At 44.1% G+C, this 15,427-nt stretch overlaps 1 protein-coding gene across 1 annotated transcript in view; it reads left to right on the forward strand.

Moving 5' to 3' along the window:
* Positions 1 to 8,514: 8,514 nt before the first annotated feature.
* Positions 8,515 to 15,427, forward strand: part of LOC128742911 (lachesin-like) — a 68,159-nt gene continuing 61,246 nt past the window's right edge. The window contains exon 1 of the mRNA XM_053839407.1: positions 8,515 to 8,605. Coding sequence (XP_053695382.1) covers positions 8,515 to 8,605 — 91 coding nt within the window. The remainder of the gene's footprint in view (positions 8,606 to 15,427) is intronic.

The raw sequence follows: 15,427 nt of genomic DNA on the forward strand, positions 1-15,427 counted from the left end.
TAATAACTGATTTTGTTATCATATCTTATTTTGGCCTTAAAATAACATTCGATATATTTCATAAAAAAAATTTCGTTAGGCTCCAGAGAAAACAACGTGCGCCTCCAACGGATAGTGACAATTGACGGTGATGAACCATTTCCAATAGTTGATGTGTACATATATTTGCGATCTCTGTTCACCGCCGACAATAATACCAGTAGGGAACTAGCAATAACGAATCATTCAAGCTAGAAGCCGAGCTCACTTTTCCTTTCGCGAGACGCTTCGATCAGCGAACATACGCCGCTGCACAAAGTTCTAATTGATTCGAAATTTGATTTCCGGCAAGAATAAGATAAGAAACAGACACTGATAAAGCATGCTATATGGAACTGAAACACGAATATTTCTGGATAATAAAAACTAAGTTTCTAAGTTTCATTCTTTAATAATAGCAATACAAGTTGTGGTGATAACGTATGCATTACAAAAATAAACAAAATACGGACGGCGATGAAAAGAACCACAAAAGGTTTCCTTTAAATGCTATTTCTATAAAGCCTTCTACAACAAATGCTTCGACGCCCTGTCGGTTAGCCTTACGGTAGTTAGCCATGGCCGATGAAACGATAAAAATGTTCTATTGTTTGCAGCTGGGGGACACTGAAAGGGTTGGCGTTATTCAGTACAATGATTATCTTTAGCCGGTACATCTTCTCCATTGATCTTTTGGCATATTGGGCCGAGCATATTGGCCAGGGTGGCCAAATGACCACGTCCTCCAGGCGGTAACTTCCAGCAAGCACTCCATACTGCATATATCCCCGTTCACCACAAGTTGTTCACCAGCACCTTCAGCCTTCAGCCAGCCTTGACTGACGCATCCACATAAAAATTTGCATTTTGTCGAGGTACTTCTTCTCTGTTTTTTCCGACCTCCCCAATGCGCGGATGCTGAGGGCACCTTGTTACCGGTGTCCCTTTTCAGCTTCTACTCCACTTAACCATTTTCTAGAAGGGAGAGGATGTTGTATGTGCCTGATCGGCTATATCCGGCAGACACAACGACACAATGTGCCTCACGATGTCCAACTTTTTCACTCCGAGCTGTATCTGGCAGTACGAACAAAGCATCGAGTGCAGTTGCTTCGCTGTTTTGGTTACAACTGCTAAAAAGCAATTGATAACGCTGTCAAATTACTTATGTACACAATCAATTCCTACGATTGGCGGTTCATAGGTGGGTTTATCACCAGTTGGCTGGATAATCGTATGAAAAATGGCTAAAATCAGTTAATTTTTTATGCATATATTATGTCCAAAAATATATGAATTATCGACAGTTATTTGCGCTATATATAGTATATGTTTAAACAAAAATGTAGTCATTTTTGGGTAATTTAGATTTAGCGATTAGCGATTGGCGAAATTTTCGCTAATCTGATTTTATCGATAAGCGTTTAGCGATTAGCGAGCTAACTTTTTCGGTTAGCGGATTAGCGGCTAGCGACGCTAAATTTTCGGTTAGCGGTGCCCACCACTGTATATTTATATAGTTCTTCTTCTTCTAACAGTACGGAGCCGCGGTGGCTCTTGCCGTATAAGGAACTGCTCTCCTCTGTACTCAGTCCGGGACAACTGTTCGCCAATTCGTTCAGCGACTCAACACTCGCAAGTCGACTACAGCCGGGTCGAGCCATCTAGACATTGAACCCCTCTATACTTGGTGTCGGTGGGGTTCTTGAAAAGAACGGATTTCACTGTGCAATCGACCGGCATCCTTGCGATGTGGCCCGTCCACCGTAATCTCCCAAATTTCGCAAGGTGTACAATGGGAATCTCTTAAAGTAATGCCTTCAATTCGTGGTTCAAACGCTTACGCCACTCTTCGCTTTCCGTTTGTACTCCGTCAAAAATATTCTGCAGCGTCTCTCTCTTAAATACGGCAAGTGCACGTATGTCCTCCGTAAGCAAAATTAATGTTTCAAGTCTGTGTAGGACTACCGTTCTGATTAGCATACACCATCAGCTTTGTGCAGCGGCGTATGTTCGCTGATCGAAGCGTCTCGCGAAAGGAAAAGAGAGCTCGGCTTCTAGCTTGAATGCGTCGTTATTGTTAGCTCGGCTGTAAGCATAGATCGCAAATATATGAACTCATCAACCATCTGAAATCAATTATCAATTGCCACTGTCCGTTGGAGGGGCATGTTGTTTTATCTGGAGCCTGCTCCTACCATATATTTGGTTTCCGACGCATTGATTTGTAACCCAATCCTCTTAGCCTCCGGTTTTAGTTTAGCGTAGATGGGCTTCACCGTCGTTCCAAGTTTCTGGAAACGATGTCGAGGACGTCTGCGAAGGCTAGAAGTTGATTACTTTTGCTAAAGATCGTTCTTCTCGTTGAAAACCAAATACATAACAGATAGAGGGAGAAGACGAAACGCTCTTGTCGTGTTCAAGTGGAAGATACACCAGTAGATATTTTGCAGAGTACAAAGTGTACTATCCGGGTGGGTCAACAGGGGCCACGGCGAAGTCAACTTCCACCTGACACAGATTCTGTCAGGGCATGGTTGTTTCAGACAGTATCTGCACAAGTTTGGGCATGCGGAGTCCCCCGCGTGTCCCGAATGCGTGGAAGTTGAGAAAACTGCAGAACATACTTTCTTCATATGCCCTCGTTTCGTGGGCGCGAGAAGCAACATGATGGCAGTGAGCGGACAGGACACTACTGCGGATAACTTAGTCTAAAGGATGTGTTCCAGCTCGGACATCTGGGGAGCGGTCAATGCGGCAGCTACCCAAATTGTACTTGCGCTACAAAACCGCTGGAGAGCCGATCAACGGCGAATAAATAGCCTAACTACCACCCAAGTAACACACTTTACGTCCATTTAGTTGAAGCAACCGGATTACGACTGAAATTAGTCATTATTCGGTTACCACAACTACTTTGTAACAACCGTGCTAGTAGGGCATAGTCCAGTAGTTATCTAAGAGGGTGCGTTAAACACAATAGCCCCACCATGAAGTAATACCGATAAGGTGGTGCCAGGGGGGATGGAGGCTGGAGACTCGAGTAGGGTTTTAGTGGGTCCGGATCCTCACACCCCATTAGGGGGTCGGGATACCAAATCCCACTCTCTGAGTTGTCTTCTCAGGTGTTTGATAGTACCGTATCTTCTAAGGTGCTCAGCAGATTTCCCTACTCGTAAAAAAAAAGACTACAAATTGTAAGCGGAGAGTGGCCTAGGCGCATGAAACACCAGCTACAGGCACCATTTGGAGAGACTTCCACTGTATGTGTGGCGAAGGTCGGTAGGCTACGTACGCTGGAAACGCAGTAAAGATTCCGAAGGACTGCGCGGCGAAAATGGTTTTCTTCAATAACCTTTTGGGCACTAGAAACAGAGGGGCCCAACGAATGAGATGGCTTGACGATTGCGATATAACGTAACAGCTGCTACGGCTATCAGCCATTAAGCATAAGTGTGACATGGCTATTTTAGCAAAACCGTACTGAGTTCCACCCATAAATCACAACTGGGTAGTTGACCGGAGTGAAAAATGTGTGAATGCAAAGAGCTAGGATCAAAGCCGAAAAGGAAGCTCTTAGATACGAACTACGGGAGGCTCAGGCTGCGCTCAAGATGGGAATCAGACAAAGCAAGAAGTACTGTTTCGAGAAGTTGTGCCACGGAATCGGCATGTGCAAGATGGACGGGACCACTATTCCTCCTGAAACATGCCCGGATTATCGAAGAGTTGTTTCTGCAACACAAACCCATGAATTAGCGTCCTGTTCCGTATGATAGAGCAGCTAAAAACCAAGAACCGGTTGACATATCTAAGTGGCTTAGAAGCTTAGGATCAATAAAATTCCCAGACTCTTCGGGATTCCTAACGTGGCTCCAAAGATAGCAATTCGAGCCAATCTGAATATCTTTTGGACGACGCCGACGCTTCTGAAATGCCTTCCCGACGGATATTTTGCACGTCAATGGAAAAGCCAAAAATGGGTTCTGTTACCGAAACTAGGAAAGCCTCCGGATGATCCAGTTTCCTACAGACCAATATGGCTACTGGACAACCTAGGTAAAGTGTTAGAAAAAATGATTCTCAAAAGACTGAAAAATTCACAGAGAGTGAGAGAGGACTGTCAAAGTTACAGTTTGAATGCAGGTCTGGAAGAAACACCGTGGTCCGTGGATGCTATTTGCATTGTCGTTGAAAGAGCGGAAAAAGCGGAAGAAATGCGATAATCGCTATTGTGCTGTGGTAACGCCAGACATCAAAAACGCCTTCAGCAGCGCAAGCTGGGTAGCGATCGCTCAGACGCTACACAAAATGATGGTTCATTTTTGGTTTTTTTTTTGATCACCTGATAAGAAAATGATTGTTCCGGAATACCCTGCAAAATCCTAAAGAGTTACTTTCAGGACCGGCTACTGGTATACCACACGAAGAGCGGGAGAAAGACAATTTCGATTACAGTTGGCGTTCCCTAGGGTTCTATCCTGGGCCCAACGTTGTGGAACGCGATGTACAATAGTGTGCTAACACCAGGGATGACACAATCACAGTCTTAGCCAACCAGAATTTGAAAAAGTTATATAGGGGACGACTGAAGAACTATTTATTATCTACACCTTTTCATGTTTTAAGCTGGACGGTCCGAAGGTTGTGAAGGCGATCACTGCATTGTCCAGGTTTATGCCTAACAATTCTGCCATAACCAGTGGTAAGAGACGGCTGTTTGTAAGCGTATCCTTATCGATTCTCCAAAACAGAGGGCCTGTATGAATAGAAGCGCTGAAAATCAAACGGAACTTTACGCGAATTAACACAACGTGCAGGCTTATAGGTATGCGAGAGACTTTAAGTGCTTATAGAACCATATCACTGGAGGCAGTAAGCGTGATATCCGGAGTGACCCCAATCGGCATTACAGTGGCTGAAGACAGCGAGTACTACAAGCAAAAATGTGTCAGGGGAATACACAGATGGCCGCAGAAATGCGACAATGCGCAAAAGAACAGATGTATCCACAGCTTGTTACCGAATATCTCAACCTGAGTTGACAACATAGTGATGTTAATTTTCACCTGATACAGTTTTTATCTGGTTACGGTTGTTACAGGAAGTACCATCACCGATTTGGTCCTGCAGTGTCGGCATTCTGCGTGGCGTGCCAAGACACTAAAAAAACACCGGATCACGTTATCTTCGACTGCCCCCGAAGCGAATCAGAATGACGAGAGATATTTACTGGTGAAGGATCAGAATGTGCTGTAACGAAGGGGTATGGATAGCAATAAACAAAGTTGTAACCAGCATTATGATAGCGCAACAGAAAAAATGGAGGGCGGGTCAAAGGAGAGATGGAGGAGGATAGTATACGGATCCCAACCACATTCAAGTAGAGATGAACGATATTCTGCTTACACGTGGAGTAACCAAGAGCGGCTACATAAAAGTTGTCCTGTGGCCGTGAGGAGATTGAAGTCATGACGGTCGCCATGTCCGGATCGGTACACGTCTCGAAAGGTATATGGAGCAGTGTGAAGACACAGCATCTCCCCGGAGTAATACTTAACGGTAGCTCCGGTGGGTTTTTTGGCCAGGCGCTTGTCAGATTTTTAGTGGGTTAGTGTGTCAGGCTTTGAGCGTTTCCTCACGAAAAAAACACACACACATACATATCCACACATCCCCACATTCACAAATGAACATCTTGGGCATGCACCATATTCAAGGTACGATAATGTGAAGGAGACTCTGGAACACATGGTCTTCGTTCGTTTATCCAAGATTCGAATCACTGCGACGCGGGTTACACCCTCTTGACGCAGAGAATATTATGAACGAAATGTGCCATGATGAATGGATACGTAATGCTCCTAACTGAATCACAACTCTTATTCTATCCGAGCTTCAGCGGAAATGGCGAACTGAACAGCGTTCTTGCCGTACTAGCTAGCATCATGCTTCCGGTAGGGTACTGGCGAAGCGGCCAGTTGAACAAACCCCTTTGAGCCGCATATGATATTTAAATCCAGACTAACGCGATTCTAAGCGCGGTCAAACTCTTAATCGGACACAAATGTATGGGAAGGATTTGTTACTAAAATAGTCCCTGTTCAAACTTTGCGACTAATCCTTTGAGTGTGACTATGACGGAGTATGTGTTACGGTGAATGGTACTTCGCAATCAGTATATGTCTCACTGTGTAGCGAAACCCCGTGAGGATGACCGTGATGGGCTGCACGTAATGACGGAAGGCAGTTCCTAGACGGTACAGATCTCGATGGGTGAAAGGAAAGCCATCATTAAAGATATACATTTAACTGAAGACGCGGCAATGCTGAGAAATACACCAATCGTTCACACAATCGTGATGAATGTGCCGCTCGAGCCACAAATACCGAAACCTAGCTGTTCAACATTTGTGTTAATATAGTGGCTGTAATGTTAGTTGTACTAAATACTGTTGTTTTCGTGATGTATTCCATATTGTTTCTATTGTGTTCTCAACAATTCATGTTTAAGAAATGTGTGAGGTACAATTCAAAATATGTTACAAAATTAATTAAGCAAATTGGGGAAGGTTGTGGCGATTAAACTTGCACGCAACATATCGGATGAACGTATCGGAATGAACCTTTCCCGCATTTTTTACAGCGCATGTGTGCCAACCGAAAATGAATCACTCCAATCGGACTTCTCCGTGGGCCCGATCCACAATGGCAGATTATTTATATGATTCCTACAAAAGTGATGGCATTGGGCAACATACGTTTAGTCCTTTTGCAAGGCTTCGTTTAATCGGATCGCTTACAATCCGCTCGGACAGTGTGGAATACAATTTGACGCGCGCAGTGCCAGCTGATGTTTAGCGCCATCTGCTAGGACGATATTATCACATATATTCGAAGTAGCAGTTGTTATATTCCCAGTATCCTCTTTGCCTTCGACCGTCCTGGATGTACCATTTGGCGTAGGGTCGTAAAATGAGTGTAAATAATACTGTGACTAGGGCAAGGGCAATCTGATTTCATGTTTGTTTATTTTACCAGCTGACGTTCCGTCGTGGCTATTCCCATCGATAGCAAAAGAAACCGCTCACGATGCTATCAGCGGCACGTCCGGGGTTTTTCCCGGCTCGGTGGAATGCTACAATCTTATGATAAAAATAAATCAGCGTTAACTTATTGAAAGCTTTGCGAAGTAAGCTCTATAATTCTTAAGTCAAACAACCGAAGGAAAAACAATCATTTGTAGTGCGTCGAAAGAAAATTAGGTACTGTTAATATAGACGGTTTTGTTAGCGGGAAAATGATTCCGGTGAACGATTAGGCTGATTTTCATAAATTCTATGAAAGTCAAAGTCGGAAAATGGAATTAATAGAAGTCGAAACTAAATGAATTCCTTTCCTTCCGACAACGATCTATCATAAAAAGGAATAAAGCGAAAATGCAAATATAACGCCAAAGCAATGAGGATTACTGGCGACGATTTCACTGAACGGATAAATGAATATCAAGCGTACACAAATGCGATAACAAAAGGTGCTTCCCAAACTTCACGCCATCCATGGTTCCACAGTGGCAAAATAGTTTTGGCTTGTGCATACAGTGTTGCTCGGTATGAGTGAATCGTGAATCCAACCAACCTACTTGTTGTGGCAACCGTTTGAAGAAGATTCAAGCAAGAAAGTAATAATGTAATAAATTTCTGTGGAAAGTACAATTTCGTGACAATCGGCGATAAAAACATTTCAAACAAAGAATACCTAAAGTGTAAAAACCGGCAGAACAAGCTAAAGTAGAAAATAAAACGGAAAGGAAATCTCGCCGCCCTGTGTTTCCCACTTCATGGAGAGAACCGGAAGCACCCCCTGCTCTTTTCTTCGTGCATGCCGCCCGGTCATGCCCGCTGCCTTCGGAAAGTGTGAGAGCAAAATATTTATTATGCAAGACTAAAGTGAAGTGAGAAAATTCAAAGTGTTTTATTTTTCCTGCACTCATCCGTTCTCTGTCTGTTTCGGTTTGGCCACTGTTGTTGGCTGAATCTGCTACTGCTTGGGTGTACTCGCCCGAATCCACAAACCGTTCACCCGGTGTATGTGTATGGTGTATGGGTTGCGCTGATGGTGGCGCTTATCCCTGGCTCCAGTACAACAACCGTCATCGACACCGGATTATCACCATCATCATCAACATCGCAATCATTAGACAAAACCGCCAGCCGAACGCGCTTCGTACTCATCAACTTTACGACGGCCGGGGAGCTTGAGTACTGCTAGTTCAACCCCTAGAAAAGCGTTTTCTAGCCTGCAGTGCCAGTGCCACGTGGAAAATTTATTCGAATAACTGCTACCCCCAATCTCAAGTACAATTACACACACCTACCGAGAGCTTCAAACAAGTACCGGTGCACTACTGCTTAGAGTTTGTACCCTGCAACTCCAAAGAAAAGAAATTCACCGCCATCGGGAAGAGAACGAAGTTTACCTGCTAAAGAGTTCAGCATGAAAGCATCAAAATCGAGTGCAATGCTGCTTGCAAGTGTTTTACTGATTTTAAATGGATTTCTCATCAGAAGCACGCACAGCGAAGAAGGTAAGGAAACTTTATTGCATACCGACGCTCGAATAAACGTGCTTCAACTGCACCATATATCTATGTAATTGTACATACATAGCTATATGCGTTATGTACCGATCTGAATAGGTGGTTAAATGAATTGGTGAATGGTACCCAGTCGATGAAGATTGCAAATTTTCCATGTTTGCACACTAAGCTGTGCTTCGAAACTAAATTTACTTACTTTGATGATGATAATCTTCCAATTTGCGAACTGAAATAGTATTCAGTTTGCGAAGATAATTTACGTCATTATATTGCTTTGGCTGCTAAAATTAGATAACTGGAAAAATAAATTTTCTTATCAAGGAGTGGATATGAGGATTAGTATTTTAAAATTCAAGCAAATTTAGTACCTATACAAAGGATTGGAAATTTTAGAGCAGTATAATTTTTATCACATGTCCTTACCCCTAAAGAACACAGAACCAATGAAATTATTATTAGCAACTCTACTATGTTAACCCGATCGTAGAAATAAATACATGTCACGGTCGAAATGTGTTAACACCAAAGAATATTAAACGCTAAATTACTAACGTTGATGAAAATAATTTCATAACAACTTCCAAACTTAAGCCCTGTATAGAGTTCCGAGCGAAGTGAAAATCCCATACAAAACGTTCAACTTTTTCACTAGCGCAAAACTGCATTTCGCTTCACTCGGAACTGTAAACAAACGTGATCCACCGAAATTAAAGATTGTGGATGACATCTTTTTCACTTGGGTACTTTTCTTTCGCGCGCGTCTACGTTCGTGAACAAAGCTGCAGCTAGCGAAAACTTGACGTTTCAAGCCAATGAGTGTGTACAGGTGTGGAAAAGGGAAAAGGGAAATTAATATTGGCAAAAAAACTTCATGACTCCAAAAACATACCGCAACGAGCAATGTGGATTTTTTGTAGAATTAGACGTCACGCCAAACCGTTATTACTGATTTTTAGGTTTTAAAAACGTATTGATAATGTTTTGCGCTACACTTGATTACTGCAGCACCATTGCCCCACTTGTAAATACCGCATTGGCTTTAAATTTGTTTTCACTTCGCTCGAACTGTAAACCCTTCAATTCACTTCGCATGAACTGTAAACCGAAAGCTCATGAAATTATGAAGAGATCCACAGTCTTTATTTTCCGCGAGCGAAAAGACACGCTTTTTCACTTGCTTCGATTTTCACTTCGCTTGGAACTGTATACTATGCTTTAAGATTAAATAACGTAGTAAACAAATGTTTGACAAACATTATAAGTGTTGTATCTTGTTCGCGATTGTGTCTAGTGAAATGTTTGAAACCATAATAGCTGAAATTGAGCAAAACCTCAACAACGTTCAGCGCTTTGGCATCTCTCTACTCTCTAGGGCCTTTACAGCAAATGAACTGACTGAAAACGGAACGGTCAAGCTGGCCTCACATGTTGCAGTCCTCATCAGAATAGAGCCAGGGTGGTTCGTGCTGTTTCAAGCAGTCGGAGTCATTCAACTCGATCTTCGGTTACTCATCACAAGGTGCTTAAGACCTGGCCGAGCCATCTTGCTTGTTGGGTTTCTGGGTGATTCATACGCCTTTGTCAATTTTCGCTTTCAGTTTGTACTCCGGCAAATAGCGTATGCATTAAAAAAAAGGACTTTTATATATTAGCTTACTCGCAAAAAAATTCTACAGCTTAATTAGTCGAACTCTAACCGTGATGGTGAAAACAATGAAGCTACTTCGTTTAGAAGTGTGCGCGTACAAATAACGGTACTCCACCGCATCAAAAACGGACATGGTTCGGCAGTTTGTGGACGCCGGATACGCCCGTTCCGGCATCTACAACATCTTGCCACTATTAAACAACAATCAGAGCATAGAAAGAAAGCCTGGTTCCGGACGGCCAACGACCCTGAGCGACAAGAAGCTCCAAAAGATGTTTAAAAGGAAGACCGAGGAAAAAGTGGCTGCATCGCTGTGTGCGCTTGGTCGGTAAGTCGGTGCAACCGGCCAAACAGTGAAAACGTACCTGGCAACATGGACATACATGTCAAGAAGCGGCAGTCCCGTCCACTGGTCTCGGAACTGCAGACAATGGCGCAGCGGCAGCGGCTGAATAAGATGGTGAAGACGATGTTTCCGGCGAATCACGACGTGGCGGTGGTGATGCACGACGAAACCTATCTCACCCTGGATGGCAACGGCTCTATATTTTATTTCCTCTACGAAGGAACTGAGCTCCGAGGTGAAGTTCATTTCACACACCAAGTTCCCCAATAAGGTGCTGCTGTGGCTAACTCTGGCAATCAGCGAGAAGGGAATGTCAAGGCCGCTATTCTTTCGCTCCGAACTGGCCATGAACGGGGAAATTTATAGTACGAAGTTCCTGTCGGAAGTTGCGTTGTTCATCAAGAAATACCACAAGGGCGAAGACGCGGTGTTCTGGCCGGATCCGTGTTGCGAATTTCCAAAATGAACCACAAAGACAACCCCGTATGTCGAATGTCACGCCACTCCGCGTATCGAGAAATCACTTTAGAATGCCCCGGCTAGCTAATCACTGATTGCAAAACGCGCAGGTATACGTTTACACATTTACTTTAATGGTAGAATACCGATTGTGAAAACAAAAGACGGACATATGATTTTCTTTCGTCTACTCGGCTTAAGAACTACATTCGCTGCTCTTCTTCTTACTCTAAGTATCACCTGGATCGTGTTGAGGGCCCCATGATGACTACTACGACATTCCTCACCGCCGATCTATCACTGACGTCGTTCGCCTAACTAAACTTCACCGGATCAGTGCACCGCGATGCTTTACTGCTCTGCTTGATCAGGGCTTGATCCCTGCCAGGGATATGGCTATCTATTCAAGTCACCGTATAGCCTGTCTTGACCTAGCCTACTAAGTACCCTGAAGAAGTGTCGTTGAATGGCCGATTAGTACCACAATATTAAAAAGCTCTGCAACGACTGCAGCGGTATTGACCAGAATCAAATTGAACGGTGTTATGGTTTACCTTCTTTGAGGGCTTTTGCTTCACTTGGTGGCTCTCAACGGAGGTATCGACGATTTCGGTTAGATGAGATGATAAGCCTTACCAATATGTTCGCCCGTGGTTTTGCCAGTGGATCCTTAATATGAGCGATGATTGTCGTCTGCTGGCTGAGGAATTTGGGGTACAATTTAGTTGCAACTCTGACTGCAATTGCAGTTAAAGGCAATAGCTACCTGCCTGTGATCTTGCACGTGGGTCCTTGCTATCACCTGTCCTTGATGGAACGATGGTTATCGACTGCTGGCTGGTGAATTTAGTGAACCATATAATTGCAGTTCAGACTTCAATAGTGATTGAAGGTAATAGCTACCTGTACGTTTGTGTCCGGAAGCAAGTATTACTCGAATCTCGTCGTATTTAGCGGACAAAACGTATTCACCGCACTTGACTACCCCAGATCGGCGCGACCGACCTGCACAGACCGTTCTTTTCTTGATCACTGGGCGTTATATTTGATAAACCACGTTATCTGTCGCATTAGACTTAGTGGCGACTCACCCGCTTAGAGGTTCACCGGAAACTGAGGCTTTATCTGTAAGAGTGTGTTCGGGTGCTTAGCATGAAAAAGCATGAACGCAATTGTTGCAACGCAACGCAAATTCCAATTGAGAGCTGGTCTAATTTTTAACGCACATACTTTACTGCAGATATTGGGCTGCATAATGATAATTTGTGCACAATGGGCAATTGTGCGGCATTTTGTTGGTTCAATTTCGAAATGTAACATCTGGCGTCGGCCCACTACTCTAAGCGATCATTGGAGGCGATGAAGCGGCTGAATATCGAAGTCGGCGAGCCCGCCCAACGTCCCCCAGTTGCGTCCCATCGAGAATTTCTGGGCAAACCTGAAGTGTAAAATCTACTTCAACGATTTTGTCGCGAAAACTGAGGAGCAATTGATAAATAAAACAAAGAAAGAACTCAAAAATATGCCTGCACGCATGTTTTCGTCATTCGCCATTCGCGAATATCGGTTAACTGCCGGAAGGCCGCTCGCAAGGGCGTAGAATTTTTTTTGCAGGTAAGCTAATATAACTACATTCCATGGAAAATTTATCAAACTCTTAGCTGTCTTAGTTTTTTTTAACACCATCCGAAAAAAAAGTCCATTTTTTAAGGCATACGTTATCGTCCACAGCACCTTTCGCTCGAATACGGCAGAAAACACGCTCCTCCGTAATAAGTGTTTTGTACATTGTCAGTTTTGTACGGCGGCGTAAGCTTCTTGATCCTAGTGTTTTGCGATAGGCAAAATACTCCCAATTTGCCATTTGATCTTCTTACTAATGACGTCCGCAGTCACAAGCGATTCCAAATACACGAAATCATTTACAATTTCTAGTTCGACGTCAACGGTAACCGGTTGTGGGAGGCGCACGATTATCTCCTTCAGACCTCTTCTTTGGTCTTCAACGCATTTATTTTTAGCCCTCCATGACTCCGCTTTCTATCTGGCCTAGATTGCCTTCGCCGCCGCAAGGTTCCTGGCTATGATCTCAAAAGTCATCTATGAAGCTGCGTAGTTGACTATCTTTGGTGAAAATCATGCCTCTCGTTTCGAAGTACACATATCGGATCACTCATCAAGAGTGATGAAGAAATACGTGCAAAATAAGTTGACACATTGTCTCAACCCATGCCGCGTTTCGAAGGGACTCGGGAATATCCCCGAGATTACTTGACCTAAGGTAGCTCTGATCAGTTGTTTTAGTTTTTTGTGTAAACCGTGTTCGTGCTGGTGCCAAAGCTGGTTTCTTTAACGCAGGTTTGAGAAAATTTTCCAAAGACAACACCTCCACGGTGTGTAAGATTCGCAAGGTGCAAACTTGCACCTATTTCCTAAATACCCTGCTCTACTTTTTCTTTAGAATGCCACACATTTCTTAAACTTAAATTGTTGAGAACACCAAACAATATGGAATACATCACAAAAACGACAGTATTTAGTACAACTAACATTACAGCCACTATATATTCTACCTAGTCTGGCGTTTAGCACCATATGACTCTGTCATTAACACAAATGTTGAACAGCTGGAATTAGGTTTCGGTATTTGTGGCTCGAGCGGCACATTCGTCACAATTGTGTGAACGATTTGTGTATTTCTCAGCATTGCCGCGTCTTCAGTTAACTGTATATCTTTAATGATGGCGCTCCTTTCACCCATCGAGATCTGTACCGCTTAGGAACTGCCTTCCGTCATTACGTTCAGCCCAGTACCCTTCACCGTAACACATACTCCGTCATAGCCACACTCAAAGGATTAGTCGCAAAGTTTGAACAGGGACTATTTTGGTAACAAATCCTTCCCATACATATGTGTCCGATTAAGAGTTTGACCGCGCTTAAAATCGCGTTAATCTGGATTTAAATATCATGTTGAATAGCACCTTCTTTTCCCACAAAGATATCCACAAGGCCACCTGGAGATCACCTGACCAACAAACCTCGAACCGAATCGACCATATTCTCATCGAGGGCCGGTTTTTCTCGAACATCACCAACGTACGCTCCCTACGGAGTGCGGATATTGACTCGGACCACTACCTAGTAGCAGTACATGCGCGCTCAAAACTATCGACGGTTTATACCTCGCGACAAAGTCTCTCTCCTCGGCTAAACATTCGGCAACTAGACAACCCGCGAACTGCCGAAAACTACGCGCGTGTACTGGATGAAGTTCTGCCTTCCTCTGTGGAGCTAGTTGCTTCGAACCTCGACAACGGATGGAGTAGGATACGCTCTGCCGTCAACGAGGCCGCAACCGCGGTGCTAGGTGTGGAAACCTCGTGTGCACGAAATGATTGGTTTGACGGGGAATGCCAAGAAGCGATAGAGAGGAAAAAAAGAGCTTGGGAAAACTATCTGAACATATTCACGAGAGAGAATTTGGCCAAATATCTACGAGTGAGGAATGAGTTGACCACGATCCTGAGGAGGAAAAAGCGCCAGAAGGAGGACAGAGATCGTGAGGATCTAGAACAACTATTCCGATCTAATGACACCCGCAAGTTTTATGAGAAGGTGAACCAAACTCGCGAGGCGCACACATCAAAACCTGACATGTGTAGAACGAGGGAGTGGATCTAATCACAAACGAGCGCGAGATGCTCGAGAGGTGGAAACAGTTCTTCGATGAGCATCTCAACGGCGATTTAGCAGCATGAGACGCAATGGAAGTTTACCTCGGAATACCTACAAATGACAACAGCGTACCGGCACCCGATCTCGAAAAGATCCGACGAGAAATCGGTCTGCTGAAGAATAATAGAGCCGCCGGGAAGGACCGACTCCCGGCAGAACTGTATAAAAATGGCCAAGAACCGCTAGCAACGGCACTTTACTGGCTGATTGCAGGATTTGGGAAGAAGAGAAACTACCGGAGGAGTGGATGGAAGGCGTAATCTGTCCCATCTAGAAAAAGTGCGACTGGCTAGACTGCTGTAACTACCGAGGCATTACGCCGGTCAACGCCGCCTACAAGGTGCTCTCACCGATTTTGTTGCGATGTCTATCCCCAATAGCAAAAGATTTCGTAGGGCAGTATCAGGCGGGCTTTATGGGGTCCCGTGCTACTACGGATCAAATTTTTACACTCCGACAAATCCTTCAGAAATGTCGAGAGCACAACGTACCCACGCATCATATTTTCGTGGATTTCAGAGCAGCATACGATACCGTTGAACGTGAACAGCTATGGCAGATAATGCACGAGTACGGTTTTCCGGACAAACTGACGTGGCTGATCAGAGCTACTCTGGAA

The sequence above is a fragment of the Sabethes cyaneus genome, chromosome 3 (assembly GCF_943734655.1).
Source record: "Sabethes cyaneus chromosome 3, idSabCyanKW18_F2, whole genome shotgun sequence".
NCBI lineage: Eukaryota > Metazoa > Arthropoda > Insecta > Diptera > Culicidae > Sabethes > Sabethes cyaneus.